Source organism: Tiliqua scincoides, chromosome 4 (genome assembly GCF_035046505.1).
Source record: "Tiliqua scincoides isolate rTilSci1 chromosome 4, rTilSci1.hap2, whole genome shotgun sequence".
NCBI lineage: Eukaryota > Metazoa > Chordata > Lepidosauria > Squamata > Scincidae > Tiliqua > Tiliqua scincoides.
This window is the reverse complement of record NC_089824.1, coordinates 20,914,781-20,942,773: the sequence shown is the minus strand read 5'-3', so window position 1 is coordinate 20,942,773 and position 27,993 is coordinate 20,914,781. Positions and strand designations below refer to the sequence as shown.

The 27,993-nt window shown below is 43.4% G+C and overlaps 2 protein-coding genes across 6 annotated transcripts in view; one reads left to right on the top strand and one right to left on the bottom strand.

Annotated features, from left to right (window-relative positions):
• The first annotated feature begins 2,230 nt into the window (after positions 1 to 2,230).
• Positions 2,231 to 20,341, top strand: EBAG9 (estrogen receptor binding site associated antigen 9). The gene is made up of 7 exons (XM_066625186.1): positions 2,231 to 2,421; positions 8,460 to 8,557; positions 9,803 to 9,881; positions 10,003 to 10,161; positions 10,883 to 10,990; positions 12,736 to 12,827; positions 19,824 to 20,341. Exons 2-7 carry the CDS (start codon positions 8,475 to 8,477, stop codon positions 19,942 to 19,944), a joined length of 642 nt encoding a protein of 213 aa, XP_066481283.1. The 5' UTR covers positions 2,231 to 2,421; positions 8,460 to 8,474; the 3' UTR covers positions 19,945 to 20,341.
• Positions 20,342 to 25,309: 4,968 nt separating this feature from the next.
• SYBU (syntabulin) overlaps positions 25,310 to 27,993 on the bottom strand; it is a 42,063-nt gene continuing 39,379 nt past the window's right edge. For all 5 annotated transcript variants that reach the window (XM_066625565.1, XM_066625567.1, XM_066625569.1 and 2 more), the window contains one exon: positions 25,310 to 27,102. In XM_066625565.1, the coding sequence (XP_066481662.1) occupies positions 25,989 to 27,102 (1,114 nt within the window). In that variant the 3' untranslated portion in view covers positions 25,310 to 25,988. The remainder of the gene's footprint in view (positions 27,103 to 27,993) is intronic.

The following is a 27,993-nucleotide window of genomic DNA, read 5'->3' as shown; positions in this document are numbered from 1 at the left end:
GGTGAGCAGGTTGTTCATTGAGGGAGACATTGCAACTCAATTGTAAACTTGAAATCCTTTACAAGTTTTCTTAGAGGTTCAACAGAACTTGCAAGTCTGTTCTGATCTGCTGTCCAGGGAGTGCAACTAGTTTTCACTTGTCTCACCTCAATAGCTTATCTATTTTATCTATTACCCCTGCTAATTGGGTAAGAGGCACTTTTTCAAGTGGGTGCTCCTTTTTTTAGCAGGGGGAGAGTAACTGGCCCACCTCACCCCAGCACTGTCTGTTCTAGAGGCTGTCTGCTGGTATTCATTTGCATCTTTTTAGATTGTGAGCCCTTTTGGGACAGGGAGCCATTTAGTTATTTGATTTTTCTCTGTAAACTGCTTTGTGAACTTTTAGTTGAAAACCGGCATATAAATACTGTTAATAATAATAATAATAATAATAATAATAATAATATTTTCTCTCCTTCTGAACTGTAGTAGGCAATGGGAGGGGAGACAGATGAGGGGAGATTGCCACCAGCTGCTCACTGGCCTATCGTGATTGCAAGTGCTCTCTCTGGTTGGTGTGGAAGCTTCTTGCTGCTCCAAAGGCTGGTTAGGCAGAGGTGGTTCATTTTGTGTGTGAGGTGCAACAGTTGTGAGTAGGCCTATTGGGTGTAATCCTTACAGCTGCGCTGATGGTGTTGAGGACAATTGAAAGGTATGAGATGCTTGCCAGTGCAGTCCTAATGGGTAGTACAATGCTGGGTGTACCACCTGGGGAGGCAAAGGAGCAGAAGGTGGCAGCATAAAGTATTGGCTCAATGACTTGTGCTCTTGAGAAAGCTAGCACTTTGCACAGACCAATCCTAACCTTTGTGCGATCCAGAGGAAGAGGGCATCTGCAAGGGGTGGTCTTACTGGTTCACCACTGTGTTTTCTTGGGGTGGGTCCAGTGGCTTATTTATAGTGTTTTTATCCCACCTTTCTCTCCAAAGGCACCCAAACTGGCTTTGTTAGGAGTAGGCTTACATCACAGTGCTGCTTAGAGAAAGAGGTAGTACAAGGGTGCACAGGCTCACTGAGGTCACTCAGCCTGCATCTGTCCCTCCTGGCATCACCCTGAGCACCCACCCCTGTAGGCTTGCCTCCCCAAAGAAGGCATGTTGTGGCTGAAGTGCCTTGGCTTGCTCATTTCCTCTGGGTGGGGTACACCTCCACTTTTTTCCTTCATCTCTAGGGTGGAAAAGGAAGAGGGGGCGGAGTGGAAGAAAAGGTCTACACTAGCCTCCCCCCCCTGCTCTTTTCCAACCTAGGGCATGGGAGGAGCAGAGTGGCATACCACCTCCAGTTTGGGGGCCAGCCCTGTTGGGGGTCAGCACCCTTCCTGGGGCAGAAAGCCCTTCTGTGAGGCCCAGAAAGGGAGAGCAGAGACCAGCGGTGTCAAATGCAAGGCCCGAAGGCCAGATATGCACCTTTCCTCTTTGGTTGTTTGCAGTTAATGAGTTTCTATGTGACAGCAGAGGGCTTATTTAGGCCATCATCTGCCTAGTGATGTCACCATGCCTAGCAATGTCACTTCCTGCTTAATGATGTCACTTTATGTTTAATGACATCACTTCCTGCTTAATTAAGTCACTTTATGGCTGATGATGTCACTTCCTGCTTATGCTGGAACTGCTCAGTTGGTCTGAGCCCAGGTCTACTCAGAAGTCAGTCCCATTTTATTCAGTGGGGAAAGTGTGGACACTCCCAGGAAAGTGTGGACATTATGTCACTTCCTGCTTAATGACGTCACTTTGCTTAATGACATCACTTCCCGTTCAATCAAGTCACTTTATGGTCAATGACATCACTTCCTGCTCAATGTCACTTTATGCCTAACAACATCCCATCTGGCTTAATGACACTTTATGCCAAATGATGTCACTTCCTACCTAATGACACCCCTTTGTGCTTGATGATGTCTAATGACGTCACTCTCGGCGCCATGGTACTCAGGCATCATGAAGCTAACTTGGGCCCTCCATGTGGCGAGGGCGTTGCCGGAGCCGCCTCCCCCCTCCCGCGCTGGCCTTTCTAAGGCAGCAGAGTCCAGAGACTGCCCCGTAGGCCTGTTGCTAAGGAGACTGCCTCGAGGACCCGGATGAGCCCGTGTCACGTGGCGGGCCTCCCTCAGCGAGACGTCAGTCTTCGCGGGGGGCGGGGCCACAAGGAGAGTCCTCCTTCCGGTCGCGCGTTATTGGTCGGGAGCAGCGGAAGAGGCGGGCGCTGGGAGCTGGCGGGTCTCCCGGGTGACGGCGGCCTGGCAGGGAGCGGGCGATGGCGGCGCCGAGAACGGCAGCGGCAGCGCCTGCCGGTGCATGAAGGGAGCTGGCGGGCGCCGGGGGAAGCGGCTCCCCCTCGGCCTGGGCCGCGCCGCCCCCGGCCCTCTCCGCGCCGGGCGTCAAGGTGAGTCCGCTCAAGCGGCGCGGCCGGGAGGGGCCCCCCTCTCGGCTCTGCGGGCCTTCTGGCCCGGCCCGCAGGTCTGCTCGTGCCGTCCCTTGTGCGCGGCGGGCTCGCTCCCGTCGCAGCCTCGCCCCAGGTCTCCTCGCAGGTTGCGGGCAGTGGGGCTCGCTCCAGGGGGCTGCCGCCTCTCGGCGCTGGGGCTGTTTCCTTTGCTCCGTGAAAGAGGAGCTGCTCCGGGCACTGCAGCCCCTCGCGTGCAAAGTCCCCACGCGCTGAAAAAAGCGGGGGCGGTTTTGACGTTGGTCAGGCGCCAGCAACGGGAGGACGCTCTGCAGCGGGGAGGTCTTCGCCCTGGGCCCGGCACGGAGAGAAGAACATGCGCGTGGGGATGTGAGACGAGAGAGCGGACCCCGCCGCCCCGCCCAGGACCTGGCCGCGCCCACCCTCCCCCTGCCCTGCAGTGCCCTCCAGCACCCCCAGTATTCTCCTTGGAGGGAGCAGAAGAAACGACCACGAAGCCTGGTGCTGGCGCAGAATCGCTGACAGCAGAGCAGGGCTGGAATACTGTCTCCGAGGCCTGCGTCAGGTGCTGCCCTTTTGCTTGGTGGTGCTCCAGTCCAGTGGCCTTCAGTCTTTTTCGTGCCACAGTGAACGCATAAAGTACACGACTGGGGATCCACCGCTGGTTTCCCCCCTACCTGCCTGCTCCCTGCGCTTACAGTGCTTTCCCAGCAGTGGACACTGCAACCAGATATTCTCATTGGAGAGTACTGAGGAAGTTACTCTGAAGCCTGGCACCAGCGAAAGCTGCTTTAGCACATTTGCTGAGAGCCTGAGCAGGACTGGCGCACTGTCTCCCAGTACCCAAAGGGATATGCCATATGCCACCCCCTTTACCGGGTCGTGCTCCAGTCCAGTGGTCTTCAACCTCTTTCGTTCCTGTGAGTTGCCATGACCTCGCAGCTGAGGTTTAGTGATACCGTTGGGGTCCCACCCCAAGGTTGAAGAACATTTAGGAGGAAGGAAAAAATCAAAAGCTGTTCACCTGTGATCAGGCTTACAGCCTGAAAGTAACATGATGTTAAGTTTTTATTGGCCATTTGCTTCTGTCTTATTTTTTACTATTAAAAAAAAAGGAGCTGGTCTCCTGCTTTCTCTCTGAAGACTCAAAAATTATTCATAAAAAAGTTATCCATAAAAAAAAATTTCAAAACAGAAAACTCTTTCCCTTCCTTCTCCTCTGCTTGCCACTTGACACATCATTGTTTGTCCAGCGTGGGTCACCCTTTGAGGCTGAGGGCCCAGACCTATTCAACTGTCCAGCAACTGTCCTATTCAACTGGACAGCAATGCAGCGCTAATGTAAGCAAACAAATGTTCCCTTATCTTGGTAAGGTCTCCATGACCTCTTCCCCGCCCCTTTCCACAGGATGCAACACGTGCCCCACTGGCATGGCTGCATCAATGCTGGAAAGTTGGATAGAATTTGGCTCTAAGTTTCTGACGTCACACAGTAGGTATAGCCCCAACCATTCTTTCAGTTTTGCTTGATCCTTTCATCTTGTGAGTGCATGCGATATAGATTTTGAGGAAGAAAAGGTTCACACTAGGTAAGGCCACTGAACAAATACTGATCATGCTTTTTGCCCCATATTCCGTTGTCTGTCTCTAGGCCTAGGATGACTATCTTGGTCTGGGAAAGGAGGCTTCAAACATAGAAGGAAGAGCTCTCTTGCTGTCTATTCCACTCCTTGCATTGGAGCAGAATGCAGGCTGAGTCCAGCTTGTATTATCTGGTCACATCTTATGAAGCTGCTTTATATTGTATCATGCCATTAGCCTATCTGTCTTGATATTCTCTTTACCAATTTGAAATAACTAATCACCTTTAGATCAGTGATTCCCAAAGTCATCCTCAGGAGTAGGGAACCTCGTAAGTATTGCATGGGGTAGGGGGATTGCAGCAACATGATCCCCAGAATTGTGCTTCTGCTGGAGACAGGAGGAGGGTTTTTCACTTACTTCCAGCCAGCACTGGAGTCTTCGAATGGAAGGTTCCGGGGTGGGGGGAATCTGGGGAGCCCTCCACAGGGCTCTTCAAGCCTCTATAAGTGTGAAAAGGGAAAACGTGCACTTTCCAGTTACATGACAAAAACTGGAAGTGCCCATTTTTCCCCACTTACAGAGGTTTGAGGAGCCCTGTATAGGGCTTCCCAGAATCCCACCCCCTGACCTCCCAAGACTCCAAGTACTGGCTGGGGATAAAAATCCCCCCTCCCATCCCTGGCAGCAGCGCAATTCCAGGGATAGCATTGCTGCAATCCCCCTGCCCTAGCAAATAGTTACATAATTGCTGCAATCTCTCCTCTCTGTCCCTTAAAAGGGTGGAGATAAGTTCTTCCTTTGCTGATGGGTCGTGACTTGCCAGTTTGGGAACCACTGCTTTAGATCTTTAGCAGCCCAACCTGGTGATTGAACCTGAGCTACAGTAGCTCAGTGTACCATTGAAATACATATCTTTGTTGATCAAGATAGATAAAACCATTTTAAACAATGATTTTATTTATCATGAAACGAGAACATTTTATACACATTATATGTTTGTGTTTTCTAGAAACATTTGTGAACCAGTCCTGAGCATATTTTTTTTCCCCTAGAAACAAGTTTCACTGAATAAGTGGGTCTGATTTTGATTGTAGCCTTAGTTGTAAAACTTACACAAATGCTAGACTTAATCTTGGCATCTAGGTATTCTTCTCACTTTATTATTTTGAATATGGCCACCTAGTTTGGTTTATGTAAAAGAAACTCTTGTGCTCTTAACTGTGCACAATCAGAATCAGAATCATTATGGTATGCACAAGCTCTTGGTTTTAGAGGTAGACTACCTCAGATTGCCAGGTGCAAGGGAAGGCACCGGGATGCAGGCTGTGTCTTGTTGTCTTGAAGTGCTTGGTGGGCCATTGTGAGGTACAAGAAACTGGACTAGATGGGCCTTTGGCCTGATCCAGCAGGGCTCCTCTTATGTTCTGTATCACTTAAAAAATCTCTTTGTACTTTTTGCCTCTCTTTTATTTGAATACAATTTTAGGGGAACGTGAATGGTTGCAAAATGAAAGCTTCATTTACTAGCTTTCACAAGATAACTTACTTACCTGTACACAATAAGGAGCATTGGTACAGGAAAAAAATCTTATGCAATGTTACACTTTCTGTGATTTTTAAGTGTTCGTACTTTGTTATGCCAACAATGTGGCACCTTTGAGTTTTGCTGTACGTTGCTGTAACTAGTAAAACCTGCTGGCTGAGCTATATTCTTGCCATTTAACAGTTATGTGATTGTTAGCTCTGTAGAACTCATTCCAAACTCAACAATTTTCTACTTTGCTATGAAGAGTTTGCAATTTATCTGTAAGCAGCTACACAAATTAAGAAGATAACTGTTCCTTATCTCTTCTGTATTTGATCTTCTGTAAACCCTTCAGGATAGTTAGTGGCTGTACTACAACAGGGTTAAAATATCCCCCCCCCCCACACACAAATGCCTATAGTTGCAGACATAAAAGATTGTGTCATCCTGTGAGAAATGATTATATGTTTTAAAAAAAAATCTGAGGGAGAATGTCTTTCTTAAGCAAATTTACTTGGAAGGGCGTGTTTTAAATCTGTAGACCTTGCTTCCAAATAACCGTAATTTTGGTTTGAATTGACTGTTACTAGCTGAAAGTCTGCACACATCCTGTCTCTCTTTTAGGGACACATGTACATATTTTAAAATGTTGAAAAGAGAAAATTGTTGAAAATTTTCAGAAAGTAACAGATTTGGGATTCAGCTTAAAGTGCAGTGGGATTTATATTGTCCTTTATGTTCTATAGAGGAAACACTAAAGTTTCACACCAAAGGGAATGGTTTTCTCTTATATTAGATTTTTCTAATAATAAGGAAAAATACCCTACATTTCTACTGCATTGTGCTAAAAAGATTGCTAGTAGCGAACCCCTCCAGCTGGAGCGGTACTATGTTCTTGAAACCTCCACACCTGTACAAGCTTGGAAGTTAGAGTTGTAGTTCATACTTACAACCCCTTCTTCCCATAGCTGCGCCCATCTTCCTATTGCTGCTGAAGCTGTAACGACTGCCATTTATGAAGGAGTATAAAGAAGTGCTTTACTGCCCTGCTATATTTAAAATTATAGAAGCTTGTGGCATAAAATGCAGCTTCTACAATGATTTAGGCTTGTAATTATACAGGTAACGATTTGCTGAAAAGACCTTGCTGTGCCACAAGAATTTCCAAATAACTGTTGTAATGCTCTTGAGAGAGCTGTACAGTGTACCTGGATAACAATGAATTTCAGGTTGTAGGATTGAATGTTCATTTTTTATTGCTCAAATCATCAAAGTTCAAAAGGTGATAGCATATATTTTCTTTACTTGATAATTTCTTTTCCCAAGTCTCAAATTATTGTGTAATGGCTTTGCGTTGCACATAAAAATTAAACTACACAATGAAAGTAAGACTGACTGATTGAATTGTAATAAACTCCTGTGAGAGCCAAACAGATAAGGTTTACATCTTTATTGTTTGGAGAGTGAGAGAGTAGGTGGAAATTCACAGTTGTACTTCCTTGTATGAGTCAGTCTGTGAATGTGACACTCTAGGAGCCAAAATAGTACTGCCTTAACCCATTTCTGCCCAGCCCACAGGTTTGATTCCTGAAACATTTGATTCCTGTTGCATATATGCAACATTGGGCAGAAATGGTTTAAATGGAGAGAATGATCTTGTGAACAGGCTGAGAGTGTAACCATTTTGCATTAATTGACTTTGATTTTAAAATTTAAGATTTGCTTCTTCTGTAGAATCAGTGAAGTGAAATCTTTCAGGCATGTAATAGCCACTTACCTGGTTGCTATAGGAAGTAAGAATTACTTTTAGACTGGTTTCTGTCCATTTGGCAAGGTTGGCTGTTTTTCAGGCTGTCATTGTGTGATGCACAGCTAACAGGTGTGCATGGGCAGATGAGCTAGTAGTTTTGGAGACTTTTGTAGGACTTGTTTAAACTAATATCAAATTGTAGGCCCTGATATAGCAGATTCTTAAAAGTGTTCATGACTTTAGTATAGAAGAAATTTGCTTATTCTCATTTTGCTTTCATTTTTATTTAAATGATTATTTTCACTTAACTTGGCAGTGTTAAGGGAGATAAGTGCAAAGATTGCCCAAATTTAAAACAGAAAGTAGGCTTGGAAATATGATTACTAGTATATCAAAACCATCTCTGACTCTGGACCACATCTGGTATTCCCTGTTAATACTGACAGCTGTTTGCTACCTCTTCTGGGCAGGGACTGAAGATACTGTAGGTTGAATCTGGGACTCTGCATATGTTCTGCCACTTGGGTGGCACTACAGATAAGTGGCAGAACACCCATTTTAGTTGTTTGAAATATTTAAAGATTTCCTTCAGAGATTCCCATCCAATTTCTAGGGATACTATGCATAATCAGAAGAAGCCTCTAAATGTGCTTGTAATTTCACTTTCGTCAGCGAGTAGCTGCTCATGGTAATAAAATGCAGTAAATGTAGTGCCCTGTGAAAGTAAGCACCTTTTATGTAAGGTTAAATTTTCTTGTTTGGGTTTCTGCACTATCCCACTTCTGCTGTAAAACAGTACAGCCTTAAATTTGAATAATTGCCAAAATGCATCTGAGAGCAAGCTCATAAAGAAATGCCATTGTTTCTGATCTGTGCAGAAAGCATGCCTCTGAAACAAGTTTTTGTTTGCGTTTACTCCTTTGGCTTGCACACTTGTACTGAAAATGCTATCAAAGAAGTGCTAAGCTAAATCATCCCTTCCATTTGACCTTTTGCAAGTCCCTAGTAAATATATAGATGCCTTGAGACTATGCTTATAGTTTCTCTTTGGATTAAAATATCTACATGAACTAGCTCTACATCACTGTGGCAGTAAAAGCAGTAAGCAGATATAAGGATACCTGATACAAGTCAGCGTAACTTTCTTCTTTCCTTTTGCAGGTGAAGACATTCACCATGGCCATTACACAGTTCCGTCTCTTTAAAATTTGTACATGCCTGGCAGCTGTACTAGGTTTTTTTAAGCGATTAATATGCAGGTAAATAGCAGTTTGCATGTGAGTTGTTTTACTTGGAACCTTTTTTCTAACCTATTTTTCTTTTCCTTTTGAAAAATTTTGCCATTCTGTTGTAATGCTGAGGAAAGAAGAATTAGGAATTATTTAAAGTTCTCTTTTAACTTGCATGGCTGTAAGTATAAATGGCTTCTGCCTGAAAGTACTATTATATTTGTTTTAGCAGCTCTAATAGATAATAGAAAGAGATAGGCTTCTGAATTTATTCTTTAACTGAATCTGTATAAGATCTATATAATAAATCCAAGCTAATGTCTCTGGTGGCATGGTGTTTAACCTATTTTAACCCTCCCCTTTTTAAGGTTATTAGGTTTGTTCTGGAGTTCTGCAAGAGATAGAAACTTTTTCCTGATTTGGGATAGCATCTCAAAGAATACAGAAGTTTTTAAAAAAAGTTGAAAAAAATATAGAAAAGATAAAGACCTGTATAAGGGTGGAGGGTTCTTGCTGGACCTGCCTAAGCCCTTCAAGTAACCAATGATGCACATATGCACGTTTGGTCAGAATTAAGTCCCACTATTCATTGAGGTTTACTCGCAAGAAAGTTGTGCATAGGATTGCAGCCTGTGGCAGATCATGAGGTATTTTTTTTACATGGCTTTGAATAATTTCAACTGCTATCAGCAGTGATAACACTAGTCAGCTTGGAGATCCCTTAATGATGCCATGATTTTGTCCTTGAAACTTCTTCGTATGCCAAATAGTTTACACAGGGAAATGAGATGCTCACAATTTAATGTTATTCTTGGATACACCAAAGAGAATGATGGTCAACTCGGGGGGGGGGGGGGCATTTAAAGATATCCAAATCAGCCCTACACCTCATGGTTATAAGCTTGAATTTTTCGTTCAGAGCAGATTTTATTACACTAGCTTGCAAAGGAGATTTTTTTCATATCATAGAAATATAAAATGTCACTATTTCACTGGGTAAATAGTGCAAAGCATAAACAAGAATTTAGAATACTAGTGAAATTCAGATCTGTTTAAAAGCAGCTGGAAAATTTTCCTTCTTTACAATTACATTCATATTTTAATGATGAATGTGTTCATGCTAAGATTCGTGTTTCCTTTTAAACTCACTACATTTTTATTTAGCCTTTAAAATACTTCTTTTAATTCTGTAGCTTTAATCCGTAACATTTTCTAGAAGCTTCTTGTAGTACTCATATTTTCAGAGCTAGATAGAATTGTATATTTCTTTTTCAGGACTGGAAGAGGTCGAAAACTAAGTGGGGACCAAATAACTTTGCCAACCACTATGGATTATTCATCAGTTCCTAAACAGGTAGTATCATTAATGGCCTGAATATGGCTTAAACCATAATTCTATCAGAGCAGTTTAAAATATAGATTCTTGATGTTGAGTTTGTAAATACAGCGCCAGAGTCTTTCTGTTTACTCTTTAGCCAGAAGTAGAAGACTGGACTTCATGGGACGAAGACGCTCCTACAAGTGTGAAGATTGAAGGTGGTAATGGCAATATGGCTACTCAGCAAAATGGTCTGGAAGAAATGGAGCCTGACTATTTTAAGGACATGGCACCAACAATAAGGAAAACGCAAAAAGTATGTTTCCACCATTCATAACTCTTTTTGAAATGAGCAGTTACTTTATGACAACTTTTAGAACAGTCATGATTCAACATCAGCAGTCAGTGAACAGAAATTATTTTTCACCTGTGGTTTCACTAGACTGGATGTGCGAATAGGCTGTGGTTAGAAAATAAGACCAGTGTCTTGCAAAAGGTAAATGTGTATAGAATTACATGGGCTACTCTATTTAGATCTTCAAATGGCTTGCTGTTCTGGATAGCTATCGGCTCAGTAGAATGGGTGGTGGTTCAGTGCTGGTGTTGAGGATGGAAGATTTCCAGGACAACCATACTCTATTATTGTTTTATGTAGCTTGGAACTCCAATAGAATGAGGCAGCGGACTTGTGAATTTACTTTATCTTTCTGTCAGGTTTTTTTTATTTATTTAACAATACAGTGCAACACAAACAGGACTCCTACCCATACTAGAGGAAAACTTCACAACATTAATGCTGGAAACCACAACAGTTTGGGGGCACAATGTGCACACAATTTGCTTTCATTGCTTCATTCAATGAAATGGCCCACAGTACAACTACCATCAAAAACACAGCATGTATAAAGCCATATAAAAACCACAAGCTACTTACAAATTTCTCTTTCTGTCTATATACCTGATGCATATAGATTTGTCTTAAAGGATTTGGTCTAACTTACCCATTGATGTGTTCCCACATCAACTTTGTCTTTTAGATTATTGTTAAAAAACGTGAACCCTTAAATTTTGGGAATCAGGATGGCAGTGCAGCATTTTCTAGTAGATTAGCAGCTACACAAGATGTTCCTTTTATTCACCAATCTGTAAGTATCTGACTCGTACTATTTGTTTTGTTTCTGGTTAATGCTTTCCATCAGAGGAGAAAGCGTCACTGTTTTTGCTTGTTAAGAGGCAGATCATGTTGTTAGAATGTTTGATAGAGTCTTAGATCAGCTTGAAAATTAAATGCAGTCAGCTTTCAATCTTAAATTTAAAGAAACTTTTCAGAATTCTTGCAAGGGAAATGCCTGAATGATATGTAAATACCTCAAAGAGGTCTTGTTAATGGCATGATAAAGTGAACTGTTTGAAGCCTTTGATTATACTAAATTGTATACAACCTGCTACAGAGGTGCCTGTCACTGAGAGCTTCTTCATGAAGGGAAGAGGAATTGCTCTCTTTTAGGGGATCTTTTTCATTGTGTAAGCACAACTCTTGCTTCCAGACCTTCTGCTCACTGAGTGAACCCCACACAAACCTTTCAGGGTACTATCCATTTTCATTCTACTTGTGTCCATAGAACAGGAAACCTGTTAAATTTTGTAAGAAAAATTGGTAGAACTGGCAGATTCTCACTCATTCATAAACTGGAGAGCCACTTCAGCAGAAAGAGACTTTGGAGATGCTTCATCCTTGAAAACGCATTTCCCTTCCTGCTGATTGCCCTCCATGGCATTGTTAAAGCAATCAAGGTATCATTTCATCCAGTTTCCTCACCAACAGTTTTCTAATTAATAGATGAGTCATTCAATTTGCCACCCAAATGCCCCATCATCTGACATGCATGCACACAGTTATATAAAAAAAACTTTGATTTAAAAAAAATAAAACTCAGAACAAAAGTATTACTTTCGTTAATGCATTATGTCTCCAAGCGTGTGCTTAAGGTGGGTTTTTTCCCATTTCTGAAATACATTGCCAAACCTTTTTTCTGTGAAAATTTATTAAATTGTAAAAAATGAGGAAGTGATTACAGCAGTGATTTTCAATCTTTTTTGTCTCATGGCACACTGACAAAGTGCTAATATTGTCAAGGCACACCATCCGGTTTTTGACCATTGACAAAACACACCATGCTATTGGTGGGGGGGGGGGGGCCTCACATCCCCCAATGGCCCTACTAATAAATGATCCTCCCTCAAACTCTCGCAGCACACCTGTGCACCATTCGCGGCACACCAGTGTGCCATGGCACGAGTTGAAAATGGCTGCATTACAGTATCTGTAATTATTTGTTCTGTCTGGTTCTTTTCTCCTATCCTCTTGAACTCTTTGAAAAAAAGATATAGGAAATAAAAGTTAGATTCATTAACTGAAATGTTTGCATTAGACTGGTGCAGTGGTTCTCAAACTTTTCGCACCTGGACCCCCCTTTTTAGAATGAGAACCTGTCAGGACCCACTGGAAGTAATGTCATGACCAGAAGTGACATCATCAAGCAGGAAGAGTTTTGACAATCCTAGGCTGCAATCCTACCGACACTTACCCAGGATTAAGTTCCATTTACTATCACTGTTAAAAGCGCATACGTAATAGTCTATTAAAAGTACAGATCTGTATTGTTTCCCCAAATGCCATCACATTCCATGATAGCATCAAGTCTGATATATTAAAAATAAAATATTGAAATGAATGGGGACCCACCTGAAATTGGCTTGTGACCCACCTAGTGTGTCCCGACCCACAGTTTGAGAAACACTGGACTCTAGTGCATTATAATATTCTGAGATTTAGCAAAAATTTGAATTCAGTTGGAATGGTGAATTGAGTTCTTTTCTTTTTTTCCAGCCAGAATTGGGAGACTTAGAGACATGGCAGGAAAATACAAATGCCTGGGAAGAAGAGGAAGATGCAGCCTGGCAAGCAGAAGAAGTTCTGAGGTAACTTCTACAAAGTCCAGTAACTGAGCAAAAATGTCAGTACTATACCTTTTTGTGGTTAACTTTGCAGTTGTGGTTTGAGGGATGATAAGTACTAGAACATGGGAAATGCTGGTCAACTTTCATAGGAGATAGTTAAGAATAGAAACCTCTTGCACAGAGCAACAAAATTACGGAGAAGATTCATAATAGTAAGAGCTATCAGTTTTAATGTCCCAGAAGTTTTGTGAATTTAATTACGGAATAGTTTGTCCGAGGTCTTTATGCCTAGCGACTAGCCTAATTAAAGCTTGAGGCTCTGAGCTGATACTTTTTAAAAATTCTCTGAGGCATTTAACTGATTGTAGTTGTTGTTTATGCCAATTCTCTGCTTTCAATTTGTGCGTCGTTTTGCTGGTCGTTTCTGTCCTGAACACTGCTTTAGAACCATTGCCTTAAAAGCTGGGTGTAAATCTTTTATATAAATGACTAGTGTTGCAAGTGTAGGACAAGTGAAGATGTGCTTTGGGGTAAGTGTTAAAACAATACTTTTCAACTTGTTGTATGACTCCATTAGTGGTACTTGGCCATGTATGGCTATGTAGAATATTCTGCATGTGTTCAAAGTGCCATAGAGACTGCAACACTATTTTGCCTAGCTGGATCCCCACTGGAAGCGGAGATGGCTGGGTCAGCAGTACATTTGCAGTAACATGTGGATATGTGGCAGCCTAGACCTGGTCATTCCAAGTAGAGCACAGCATGAAGGAGAGATCAGGAGGCAGCAGCAACTAGGGAAGTATCTTCCTTACTGTACATAAGAACATAAGAACAGCCCCACTGGATCAGGCCATAGGCCCATCTAGTCCAGCGTCCTGTATCTCACAGCGGCCCACCAAATGCCCCAGGGAGCACACCAGATAAGAAGAGACCTCATCCTAGTGCCCTCCCTTGCATCTGGCATTCTGACATAACCCATTTCTAAAATCAGGAGGTTGTGCATACACATCATGGCTTGTACCCCGTAATGGATTTTTCCTCCAGAAACTTGTCCAATCCCCTTTTAAAGGCGTCCAGGCTAGACACCATCACCACATCCTGTGTCAAGGAGTTCCTCAGACCGACCACACGCTGAGTAAAGAAATATTTTTTTGTCTGTTCCAACTCTCCCAACACTCAATTTTAGTGGATGTCCCCTGTTTCTGGTGTTATGTGAGAGTGTAAAGAGCATCTCTCTATCCACTCTGTCCATCCCCTGCATAATTTTGTATGTCTCAATCATGTCCCCCCTCAGGCGTCTCTTCTCTAGGCTGAAGAGGCCCAAAAACCTTAGCCTTTCCTCGTAAGGAAGGTGCCCCAGCCCCGTAATCATCTTAGTCGCTCTCTTTTGCACCTTTTCCATTTCCACTATATCTTTTTTGTGATGCGGCGACCAGAACTGGACACAATACTCCAGGTGTGGCCTTACCATAGATTTGTACAACAGCATTATAATATTAGCTGTTTTGTTCTCAATACCCTTCCTAATGATCCCAAGCATAGAATTGGCCTTCTTCACTGCCGCCGCACATTGGGTCTACACTTTCATCGACCTGTCCACCACCACCCCAAGATCTCTCTCCTGATCTGTCAGACAGCTCAGAACCCATCAGCCTATATGTGAACTTTTGATTTTTTGCCCCAATGTGCATGACTTTACACTTACTGACATTGAAGCGCATCTGCCATTTTGCTGCCCATTCTGCCAGTCTGGAGAGATCCTTCTGGAGCTCCTCACAATCACTTCTGGTCTTCACCACTCAGAAAAGTTTGGTGTCATCTGCAAACTTTGCCACCTCACTGCTCACCCCTGTCTCCAAGTCATTTATGAAGAGGTTGAAAAGCATCAGTCCCAGGACAGATCCTTGGGGCACACCGCTTTTCACCTCTCTCCACTGTGAAAATTGCCCATTGACACCCACTCTCTGCTTCCTGGCCTCCAACCAGTTCTCAATCCATGAGAGGACCTGTCCTCTAATTCCCTGACTGTGGAGTTTTTTCAGTAGCCTTTGGTGAGGAACCGTGTCAAATGCCTTCTAAAAGTCCAGATATATAATGTCCATGGGTTCTCCCACATCCACATGCCTGTTGACCTTTTTTCAAAGAATTCTATAAGGTTCGTGAGGCAAGACTTACCCTTACAGAAGCCATGCTGATTCTCCCTCAGCAAGGCCTGTTCATCTATGTGTTTTGAGATCCTATCTTTGATGAGGCATTCCACCATCTTACATGGTATAGATGTTAGGCTGGCCGGCCTATAGTTTCCCGGGTCCTCCCTCTTTCCCTTTTTAAAGATAGGCGTGACATTTGCTATCCTCCAATCTTCTGGCACCGTGGCCATTTTGAGGGACAAGTTGCATATCTTAGTCAAGAGATCAGCAACTTCATTCTTCAGTCCCTTAATAACCCTTGGGTGGATGCCATCAGGGCCCAGTGACTTATTGATCTTTAATTTATCAATGAGGTCTGAAACATCTTCTCTTTTCACCTCTATCTGACTTAACTCCTCGGTTAGGAGGGGCTGTTCGGGCAGCGGTATCTGCCCGAGGTCTTCTGCCGTGAAGACAGATGCAAAGAACTCATTTAATTTCTCTGCCATCTCTAAGTCTCCTTTTATCTCCCCTTTCCCTCCCTCACCATCCAGAGGGCCAACCGCTTCTCTGGCGGGTTTCCTGCTTCTAACATATTTGAAGAAGCTTTTTATTATTCCCCTTAATGTTGCTGGCCATGCGTTCCTCCTAGTCTCGCTTGGCCTCCCATATCACCTTCTTACATTTCTTTTGCCACAGTTTATGTTCCTTTTTATTCTCCTCATTAGGGCAAGACTTCCATTTACGGAAGGAAGCTTCCTTGCCCTTCACAGCCTTCTAACTTGGCTGGTTAACCATGCGGGCACCCTCTTGGATTTAGTGGAATCCTTCTTTCTCTGCGGTATACACCTCTGCTGGGCCTCTATTACTGTTGTTTTAAGCAACCTCCATGCACTCTGGAGAGATTGGACTCTTTTTACCCTCCCTTTCAACCTCCTTCTAACCAGTCTCCTCATTTGGGGGAAGTCTGCCCGTTGGAAGTCAAGGGTTTTTGTTAGAGATTTGCCTGGTATTCCTCCCCCAACGTGCACGTCAAAACGGATTGCAGCATGATCACTGTTCCCCAATGGCTCAGTAACATTTACATCTCTAACCAGGTCCTGTGTACCGCACAATATTAAATCCAGAGTCACCTGCCCTCTGGTGGGCTCCATGACTAGCTGCTCTAAGCCACAGTCATTTAGCACATCAAGGAATCCGGTCTCCTTTTCGTGACCAGAACACAAATTGACCCAGTCTATATGAGGATAATTGAAGTCCCCCATGATTACAACCCTGTCCCTCCTTGTCACCTCCCTGATCTGTTTCCTAAACTGTAGGAATACTGTTTAATGAGCCACCCGCACATAGCAGCTGTCCTTGGAGAAAGAGGTACTTGCAAAATGGTGGGGGGGGGGGTGTTAAAAGTTCTGTGTTAATCTTCAAGACCTCCCCCCAGCCTTATGAATAGCAGGAATTTCATGCTTTCCTTTTACAATAATTGTCACAAAACTGCTAGCAACATGCACAAAATTATTATCAGCAAGTTGGTAAATTGGGAAAGGGCATGAGGGTTCTTGTGACTATAGGTGGCTGATGTTAATTCTCCTGCATGGAGTTAGTATTCTGTACACATGAAATGAATGATTAGATTTTCAGCAGTGATTGCCTCTGTTTGAGGGCACAGCATAGCAATAAGTAACTAATTCCAAAACTCTGTTTTCTATTGAATTTGATGGCAAGAGTCACCAACAGCCATTTCTCAGTAGGCATATGGACTCTTTAGCTGGGTGCGGAGGTCATTCATACTTGTATACAGTATCTCAAAACGGGAATACTGATTAACAATGGTCTTGCCAGCACAGTTGTCATAGGTACACAATACCCACTTCTCTGTTGATGGATTATTCTAGTTCAGTCAGATGACTCTGATGCAATTTGTGGTTTCTTCTCTATGCATTCTGACCCTATCTTGCTCCAAAAAAATATTGTCTTAGCTAATGTAGTGCTTTTTTGCATCTACCCAGCCAGGGAGATGGAAGCTATCTTGGAGAAGCTTTCCTCATCAAGTAGCCATCGTGAGACGACCAGCTTGTTAGTCAGTGGTGCTAGTGCAGCACTGTTGAGAGCAAAGTGTGCTGTGTTGGAAAAACTTTCCCACACATTTTAAATGGTGAATATGTAATTTGCTGAAGTAGCATTTACTTATGCTAATTAAGAACTGTCAGATTTAATCTTTTTTCCATTACTTGAGAGATGATTGGTCGTCCCCCCCAATTGTTTCAAATTGTTTCAAATCTCAAAAAAGACATAGTGGAAATGGAAAAGGTGCAAAAGAGAGCGACTAAGATGATTACGGGGCTGGGGCACCTTCCTTATGAGGAAAGGCTAGGGCGTTTGGGCCTCTTCAGCCTAGAAAAGAGATGCTTGAGGGGGGACATGATTGAGACATACAAAATCATGCAGGGGATGGACAGAGTGGATAGGGAGATGCTCTTTACACTCTCACATAATACCAGAACCAGGGGACATCCACTAAAATTGAGTGTTGGGCGGGTTAGGACAGACAAAAGAAAATATTTCTTTACTCAGCGCGTGGTCGGTCTGTGGAACTCCTTGCCACAGGATGTGGTGCTGGCGTCTAGCCTAGACGCCTTTAAAAGGGGATTGGACGAGTTTCTGGAGGAAAAATCCATTATGGGGTACAAGCCATGATGTGTATGCGCAACCTCCTGATTTTAGGAATGGGTTAAGTCAGAATACCAGATGTAGGGGAGAGCACCAGGATGAGGTCTCTTGTTATCTGGTGTGCTCCCTGGGGCATTTGGTGGGCCGCTGTGAGATACAGGAAGCTGGACTAGATGGGCCTATGGCCTGATCCAGTGGGGCTGTTCTTATGTTCTTATGTTCTTATGTGTAAAATGTGGGAGAGTTGCATAAATTGAAAATGTTGAATTCTAAAAATAATGCCTAGAGTCACCAGCAGAGGGCTCAGTACACTGCTAAGATGGCTTCTCTCAATAACTCATTAAAGTAAAATAAATATATCTGTGTTTCTGTCTCTTGTCAATTACCGGATATTCACTGGAACAGAGAGTCTCTGGTGCAACCTAAATGGGTGACTTTCTTAGTAGTTCTTGCACAAGCTATCTTCCATTTCCCCTCCTCCCCATGTGACAGCTTCCAGATTCTTTCAGAATGTTAGTATAAATTTGTATCTGAAAAATATCAAGAGTATACGTAAGCAAGTCATGTAAAGTAAAGAGTAAAACTAACAAAAGGTGATTGCAGAATAGAAAACAGCTCAGAGCGTCAGCCTCTTTTTCTTGACCTGTTTGAGGGAGAGAGGAATCATTCAAAAGGCTCATAGTATGAACTGGTTTTGTGGCATTATTTCTGCTTGTTGTCCCCCCCCCAATACATGCATGAATGTGCACGTATTTTTAAAAACCTGCTAATCTCACAGGTCTCCTATATGTGGATGAAGTAATTCTTATACTGACAATACTGTAAATGTAAATAAGGGCCCAATCCTATCCAAATTGCCAGAAAAAATGCAGCCCCAAGGTTAGGGAACAAATGTTCCCTTAACTTGAGGAGGCCCCTTTAACTGCCCCTCCCCACCGCAGTATGCAGCACATGCCCTGTTGACACAGCTGCATCGGCACTGGAAAGTTGGTTAGGATTGGGCCCCTAATTACATTTACAGTATTCCTGGTATGAATTTGATGTATACATTTTAGAGTAGAATCCAAATGAATCCTCAATTAACTACATAATCAAGCCTATAGAACAGCATTCAATCTTTTAAAATGCATCTCTTTTATTACTATCCATGATATCCTTCAAATAGGTATTTCCATTCCAATTTGAAAAGCACCGTTATAGAGGTGTGAGTCTATATTGCATTTGATTATAACAGTAGTAGCATGTAGCCTTTTCTAATTATTCTTAATTATGCTTAATCTGTCGAAGAAAGTGCAAACTAGATGAATTTTAATTTTAAATCAGGTGTGTCATTTAAAATATAATTACTAAAGGAAGCTTGATGCTTAGTAGGATGTAATGTGTCAAGCATAAGGTGAGAAGCAGGAAAATCAAGTTTTAGTTTTGCTCCTTGGCGCACACATGAGGCGCAAATTCTCTGATTGTGGGCTTAGGCTATTTGTTTCCCTGCCATATGCCCCAGCACAATGCTGGATAGAATTTTTGCTTACTGAGGGCACGCCGATGTCAGCAGCCTCTAGCAGAGGTGGGACTGTGTAGATTCCAATAGTCTAGTTTAGCCTGCTGGTTACTGGAATTCTTGCAAAGGATGCTGACCTAGGTTGGACCTTTATCTGATCTGACAAGAGCTTCTTATATTCTTAAACTTACAGCCCAATCCTAACTTTCCAGGACTGATGCAACCATGCCAACAGGGTGCACGCTACATCCTGGGGGGGGGGGGCGCAGTCACGGTGGCCTCTTCAAGGTCAAGGAATTTTTGTTTCCTTACCTTGATGCTGCATTATGGCTTCATTGGTGCTGGAAAATTGGTTAGGGTTGGGCTGCTAGTTATACCTTAACTTTACAGATTTCAAATGTACTTTTTTGTTTGGTAACTTAAAATGAGGGGTTCTTGTTACAAAAAAGGAGCAAGGCTGAAATCAACCCACCCCTTCCATAGAATGTCCTTTGTGTTTTCACCTGTTGATTCTGTTCACTGGGCACTGCTTGTTGCAATATTGGGGTATATGGATCTTAGTCCCATGGTGGGTGGATGTGTAGGGGGTTCTACATTTTAAAACACTGGTAAAGTTCAGAAAATGGCTGCAGTGCAGTGTCAAATTTGGTTGTGCATAACCAAACTTTATCTTAGACGTGGACTTTCTTTTCCTTACATCCTGTATCTTCTGTGAATTTGCAGGCAGCAGAAAATAGCAGAAAGAGAAAAAAGATCAGCTGAGCAACAAAGGAAGAAAATGGAGAAAGAGGCACAGCGGTTGATGAAGAAAGAACAAAACAAAATAGGAGTGAAACTCTCCTAACGTCACTTGTGTTGGTCTCATGAAGCCAGCACAAGGGAGGGAATTCAGCTTTGAAGGCTTATGCATCATTTTGTATTGATCTCGGTATTTTTAGAACTCCAGCTCACTGTTTCATCTTTAAAGCCATCTTGGAGGAGGAAGCTCTTCTATTAAGGACATTCAGTTGGACCATTCAAGCCAGTAACGCATCATCCCACTGACTCCTACTGGGCCAGGACTGTTTCCTACAGGAGCCTTAACCCAGCACTATCCCACTGCAAGAAGAGATACTGCTGCATAAACTTTTCAAATGCCTATTTGAAGCTACAGGGAAAAAGGGGTGTAAATAATTGAATGATGGCAATGTACTATTGTCTATTATTACCTGAAAGGTGTGTAATTAAATAATTTTAAAGAATGCCTTGCTGCTTGGCTTGGTCTTTCTCACACAAATCCAGCCTGTACTAAGTACCTCATTGTAAAGAGCTGATATCATCACGTATAGAAGAGAGGCTAATTGACTGAAGCCTGACTATGGTGTATTTGCTTTTTTAGCATGGCAGTAAACAGTCTTTCTGGAGCAGGGAGAAAATTGGGATTTTCATATTGACACATTTCCAATATCAGTATTGCAAAACAGCAATGTATAATAATGACTATAAAGCAGATTTTTTTCCAAGGCGATAGGTGCCTTCCTGTACCCTTGCTTTGTTTCATTAGATCTGTTCTGATGTGGCACACTTATCAGCGTCTTTAAATTCCCAGGGCTAACCGCCTGATAAACAGTGCTCAAGCTGAATAACTAAACATTATCCGTATGTATGGAAAAGATGTCTGCTTCTTTCTCCAAAATTGCTCAGCTGCTGGTCCAAAACCTGTGGCACACATGTAATGCTAAAGTTGTTGAACAACAGTTGCTTGTGCACCTTGACATTTAAGTATTAAGCTCTAGTTCCCTTTTAGTCCACAACTGCTTAGTGCTTCTGTGGCATCAGAGCAGTTGTTGACAGTGGCCAGAGCGAATTTGGCTCCTTTGCCAACAAAGCCAAACTGATGCTTTCCATTTCTCAAGACACTAGTCCAGCGCATGGGATCAGATTTCTTTTTGCCTCAATGTGAACAAACATTCCTTTCATTGCAACTAAGGGCTTATTCCATGTATGGCAAGCAACTCAAATTCTGAGAAGTGTCCTATTTAAATGTTGTCATAACCCTTTCTAAGAGGAAGAAAATGGACAGTTGCTTAGAGAGGAATGAATGTGTTTACGTCTCTTAATTTAGCATAGTGGTCCCAATTCCTGGGGCTGTTTGTCAGAACTGAAGGCAGCTGAGGAAACACCTTCCATGGGATTGTTTTCCTAGTATTACTTGCTTAGGAACTTGTCCTGACCCTGACCCACTCTTTCTGTTTGATCTGCCTGCCCCAGGCTGGAAAAAGGGTAAGTGATGTCCTTGAGCTGTCTTGTCTTACTTTCTGCATGTTTTAACTTTATCAAGCCAAAGAAACCCAAAGCAGCCTCCATGAGATATACTTTCCATTCCACTGTTCTAATGTTTAATAGTAAAAATGTGATTCTTGCTCCTGATGTGAAGTTCCCATAGTTCTGCTGGAGTACATAAGCGGGCTAATGATCCATTGTGTAAAATATTGAATGCACTTTCAGTCACCTCTCTCTTCTATAGAAATCTTTGTTAGGGCTGCAAGCTTGAAGTTAAGTACAGGAGAGTATCCTGAGCTGGGAGTAGGCTTCAGTGAACACAGTGAGAATTAGTTCTGAGTAGACTTGGATACATAGGATTGCACCGTATACCTATTTAATGGACAGATTACTCAAATTTTCATCGAGGGGCAAATCTTAATTGGAGATGAGAGATGCATTTGTTCTGAGGCTTTTTAGTTCCAAGTAGGTTTCCCTTCAAACAATAGCAGCAACCTAGCTAAGGTGGTTTTGAATGTGATTGAATCATGACTGATGGGTCTTTAGCTGTGACATTTTGTCTTCATGGGATGAGTAACTTTGGGACTCATTAGTAATTGCGTTAGCTTTTACAATTTGCTGTCTTGTACTTCAGAATACTAAAGAAAAAATCCTGAACTGATGATCTGGCAATAATGTTTAAACAGTTGGTTAAAAGGCAGATCACTAGCTTTTATTTAACTAGTTGACAGCCTTTCTAATTGCCCAGTGCTTCCCATACTATGTGTTTGTGAATATGTACATGTGCAGAACTATCCCATGCTTGCCTGTACCTTAGGTCCTCCTCCCTCTTGCTTAGGGCTCATTTCTAGGATCAGAAGGTGGGCGGTGTTTGTACAGACACACCCACATGCTCTTTTTACTAAAAGTTATACGCTTCTGAAATGACGTGATTGGAATAGAAGTAGATTTAAACAAGTGCTTCGGCTACCATTTTGTGTAGCTTGAACTTTACCTATGAAACATGCAGCACAACCTTATCTTGTTCTGGAACAGGCAGGCTAGGAGGCCTGCACTGTATCCAGTACAAGATAAGGGCCCAAAGTGGCTGAGCAAGAGGTAAGGGGACACTCTTCCCCCTACCCCACAATGGGTCTCCTCAGTATTGCACCACCTCAGGTGGTGGCATAAGTTCGAGAAGAACACTGCTCAGGGAACAGGGTTGGGATCCAGCATAACAGCTGGGTCTCAGCCCTGACTCCCGCCCCATCTGCTCACCCTTCCCCTGCCCCAGAACACCTCCTTCCCGCTTCTTCCTCCCCACCCTCCCCAGATCCCTGTATTGGCTGACGCAACCTACCTGGTGCAAGCTGCCATAGAGGCTGGATGCAGCCTCAGTGCGCTGGCACGGCTTGCTCCCAAGGAGGCACAACCCTTTGTAACCCTCCTAGGTTGCCGCAAGGGACTTGCACCCGCCTAACACAGGCATTGCGCCCTTAGTTGACTTGGACAATCAAGCAAAGGGCCAACTATCAGTTAACATGCAGAGGCAGGATTTACAAACAGCAGGTTGAATGCGAATTCAGAAAATCTTTGACAAGAGTGCAGATCTCAAATACAAGCTGCCCTATAGCCATATACTGAACCGCAGTGTGTAGTGAGAATAGCTATGGTTTCGTGCAAGGGAATTGCATCTTTCTAAGAAAATAGTGTTTGCTTGACCATACCCAAGTGTTCTTGTGCTTGCTTACTAGATCACGACATGCAAACCTGGAATAAGTTCATCAATGGTTATTAGCAAGAACAACTAATGGAAAATCTGCATTCAGAGTTGATATACCCCTATATAGGAATATGAGAATGGAACTGAACTGTTTTAATAATTATATTGCCCCTGTACAAATTTATGATGTAGCCAGACTTGGAATACTGTGTACAGTTCTATAGTGTTGGAATAGGTGCAGAATAGGGTAACCAAAATCATTGGAAGGTTTGAGCTCCTTCCTTATGATTAAGGATACAACCTTTGGGGCTTCTTAACTTGAGAAAGGTTATTAAGGGGATGGACAGACATAATTGAGACATAAAATTTTTCACTCTCACAGTGAAACCCTAGGGTTTAACCCAATTAAACTCATCAGTAGGAGATTTAGCACAGACAACACAAGATAGTACTTCACACACAGCACATAATTAACCTGGGCAATTTGTTGCCCCAGGATGTGGTGATGGCCAGCGGCTTGAATGGCTTCAGAAGGGGATTGGACAAATTAATGGAGGGCAACTAGTCACAATGGCTATGGACTGTCTCCAGTTTCTGCAGCAATGTGTCTCTTAGTATCAGTTGCCAGGGAGTAATGGCAAGGGAGAAGTATGCCTTCACCTCCTGCTTGTGGGCCTCTGAGGGAAACAAGCTCCTGGACTAGACACAACTGAGGTCTGATTCAGCAGGAATGTCCTTGTTATTAAAATGACGAGTGTTTTCACCTATCCCTTTACCAGTTTCCATCCTTTGCTCAACACATCTTGGGGGACCACCAGATGGCATTTTATGGAAATCATCCATTTCTTCTGTTCCTTTTGAGAACTTATTCCTCAGTATTCGTCTTTCCTAAAAAAGGAGGAGTGCAACCCCCCCCCCCCACCTGCCCAGTGTGGCTTGCCCTGTGAGTCTTCCTTCCCTTCCTCCCCTTTTCCATTCCTTTAGAGTAGGGGTCTCCAGACTTCTTGGCCAGAGGGCCACATCAAATATCTGGCACGGTGTAGAGGGCCTGAAAAAAAATTTAAATATAAAATTTATATAAATCACTTAGAGATGGAACTTAGCTGAGTGAATAAATGAATGAATGGGCTCATTCATTCAACCGCTTTGGCCCTTAGAACACCCTCCAGATGCAACCAGAGCACAGCTCCAATCATGTTCGGCCAAGTGGGCCAGAGGCTTTCAGGGGACAAGAGACTGACAGAGGCTTTCCACAGGCCACATCTGGCCCCTGGACCGGGGTTTGGAGACCCCTGTTTTAGAGCTTGCATAATTTCATTGTTTGAGCAGCAGGGGAGGGAGGACTGAATATACAGTTCGTCCTTGATAGCAGCAGGGGCGACCATTCCTGAACCCCCCACAGGTACTTAAATCCATGATCAGACCTCACAAGATGTTCGGATGTGATTGGAAGTGATTGTGTCTGGGAGGTCCTTTAGGGCTCTCTATTGTGGGGTTGCAATCTGCAGTGAGTCAAATACATGAATCGTAAAACCACAGATAATGAGGACCAACCTGCAGTGGCTGCTTCTCCCCAGCTTTTCACAAGCAGATTTCTCTGCAAACCCACCCACTACCCATTTAGAAAAGGTCAAATGTGTGTATGCTCATCCAAACATTTTGGCTTGTGGCTGCAGAGAAGCAAGATGGCAAGATCTTGAGCCATGTTCTCCACTGGACAGCCTGAGAATCTCTATCTCTAGCGGCAGTTGTTTATCAAAGCATAAAAGAAAGGGAAGGAACAATTGCTTCACTCTGTGGACCACATGAAGGAAAGGGGGAAGTTTACCTGGCAGCTGAATTATAATAGAGGATTGAACGTTCCAAGGGCATAGCATGGCTGGGCCAATCCACCCCCTCACCATCACATAATCTGGATGTTTGTCAGGCTCTTTCAGGGAGGGGTGCACAGCACTCACACGCTGGGTGTTCAGAGATCCAGGGAGGGGCCCTCTTGCCTGCCCATGCCACTGTTTGGCTCCAAATTGGAGCCATTCTGGAGGTTGGGGGGGGGGGGGGTGACAGCATCATCACATTACCCCGTCTTGAGCGCCATCCAACCCAGCAAAGTCACTGGAGTACTGCAGTGGCACTGGGAAATCAGCGATTTTCAACCTTTTTCATCTCACAGCACACTGACAAGGAAATGCCTCTGCTGTACATTTGAGTGCAGAAACAGTCAAAGACACCAAGTAGGTTTCAACATGCTTTACTTATGTGGTTATAAAGGTTGTGTTTTTTTTTTTCCTTAAAAGATTTAACAAGAAGAAAAAAATAAGTTAGTACACCATACATTTAAAATATTCCTTCATACACTTGAGTGACATCGGCACATTCCAAATCAGATTCATTTAAGACTTAAAACATTCTTCATAAAATATATTCACAGCCATATTTATAAAACATAACAAGATTCAAGACTCCAACCAGTCTACAATGTGTGTCCCCCCATGTCTTCCCCCCCCCCTTTTGGTTACGGTCCCCTTGTATACAGCAACAGTGGAATCCTGGAGTGATTACACAATTGAAGCACACAAAGAAGCACAGACAGACAATACATGCGCAGATTATGTAAGCTGCCTTTGAGAGAATGAACCTTTCCCCTCACATCTGAAAACATTTGGTATAATAAGCGGTACATCCAACAACAGAATGGGATGTGCTTAGCATGCTCTCTAAAACACACTTGTGTTTGCACTTGGCGGAAACAAATTGCTGTGTCGCCATGAGCTTCACTTTTAAACAACAAACAGGCTTTCAGCAAAATATAGTGCAAATCAAACATTTAGGAGCAAAACGGACAGACCCACCATTACATACACAAGCTCATCATGGCCTCACCACACCCACCAGACCTCAACCTCTTGGCACACGGTATGGGAGAGTTACATCTTGGGTCGGATGTCAGTGGGAACATGGCGGAGGGAATTCAAAGCTACCAGGCAGCAGCCACGAAGCAGTGCTCCAAAACTGTAGCCCGAACTAATTCCTCTTCTCTGAGTACTGAACATCCATATTACCGTTGGCACCACAGGGGCAGCGACAGCCAAAAGATCCACAAGGAAGTTCTTGCTCCAGTATCTTTTCCCAACACTTCCCTCAGACATTTTCACAACATCCCCAAGCATGTCAGGATGACAGTCTGTGAAGTCCAGTTCCTTCATGACCCGGTTCTCATAATACCTAGAATCCATGGCGCTGTTCATCGACTCCATGGGGGTTAACAGGATGACAGAATTTGGATCACACGGAGTCAAATCCACGAGCAAGTCTGTGGCGTTTTCAGGACAAGATCCATCCGATTCTTTTAAAGCTGGAGACGGGCTGAGAGAGCAACTATCTTGTGCCTTAAATATGTTCTGAATGAGTTCCTCCATATCTGAGCTATACAGCAACACATCGGCCTGGACTGCCTGTTCCATTGCCATGCTGTAGTTGTGGTCACCATCCTCCTCTTTGGTGTTTAGTAAGTTTTGGGAAGGGTCAATAGGGTTTAAAGGTGAGGGCGTGAAGGGAGCTGGACTGAATTCTGGTGTGGTAGCACTCGTTGTCTCTTCAAATAAGTAATTTCGGTTAGCCATGTCGTCGCTAAGCAGTACTCCGCTATCAGCCATATCTTCCATAGATTGGTCCTCCATGAGTAGACTGTTGCCCATTTTGGAATAGTCTGTACTCCGAGTTAAAGATTTATCAGGTGACCCATACCCATACTCTAGACTCCGATCCTCACTGAAAGAGCCATTCTGTGCCATTTCCATACTCTGAAGCAATGATTCCAGCTTCTTGTTCTGGATGTTGATGTCCACAAAATACTTCTGAATCCCTTTGTCTTTTTCAGCTAAGCTATTTTTCATGGTTTCAATGACCTGCTTGAGTTGTTTGATCTCCTTCCTCGCTTCTTTCAAGGCAAGCTGGGCCTCCACACGGTGACATTCTTCCTCAATCCAATCTTCCCTCATGCGTGCCAGTTGAGACTTGAGATCCTTGATTTCTGTTTCTCTGGAGAGGAAAAAGACAACACCAATTCCTATCAACACATTTTGTACTCTAGGACAGTGTTTCTCAATGTTTGTCACCCCCCAAACCACTTTGCATGGTCCACCTATTAGAAGTACCACCAGGTATAACTGGTGATGATGTCATAGTCAGTTACTCCTGGATTGGCAGGCCAGATGCAACATAACAAACACCAGTAAGAAGCTTAAGGCAGAAGGAAGGACTTTTCTGAGCTCTGCCCACCTTCTGCAGTATAACATGTAGTTTAGCCCTTGAAATCTCAAATGTACAGGCTGAACCTTTTCAGTTGAAACAAAGAAATATACAGGTTGAGCCTCATTATTCGCATGGGTTCCGTTCCAAGCACTCACGTGGATGGCAAAAAACGCACTATAGCGAATCAATTTAAAAAACAAAGTTTCTTTGCTCTGGTGATTTAAAAACAGCCTTGTTGACCTTTGCAATGTAAGATAAGAGTCATTAAGAAGACAATCCAGCGATCAGTCCTCCTCCAAGCGCTTCACTCAGTCCCTCCCTTCACCAATGCAAAGTGATCACCTTTCTTTCACGTGCTCAGGGGGAAGGGAGGGGTCTGCTGGGGAGAGAAGGATTGTCAGCCAGCTGCCCTCTCTCTCTCTCTCCTCTCTCTCTCATTTAGGAGGCTGTTGTTAAAGGATTATTCAGTTTTTTAAACTGATTTTAAAGGGATGCATTTTTCCCCTTCTCCAGGGATCAGCACATTCCTTCTCATTTGCAGCGGCCATTCGTGTTGAGTCAAATCCGTGTATAAAAAATCCGTGTATAAATAGGTTGGACCTGTATGCTGCATTATACAAGGTGGTGCCTCCTCTACAGAATGACAGCACAGATGGCCTTTGCAAACAGATGACCTAA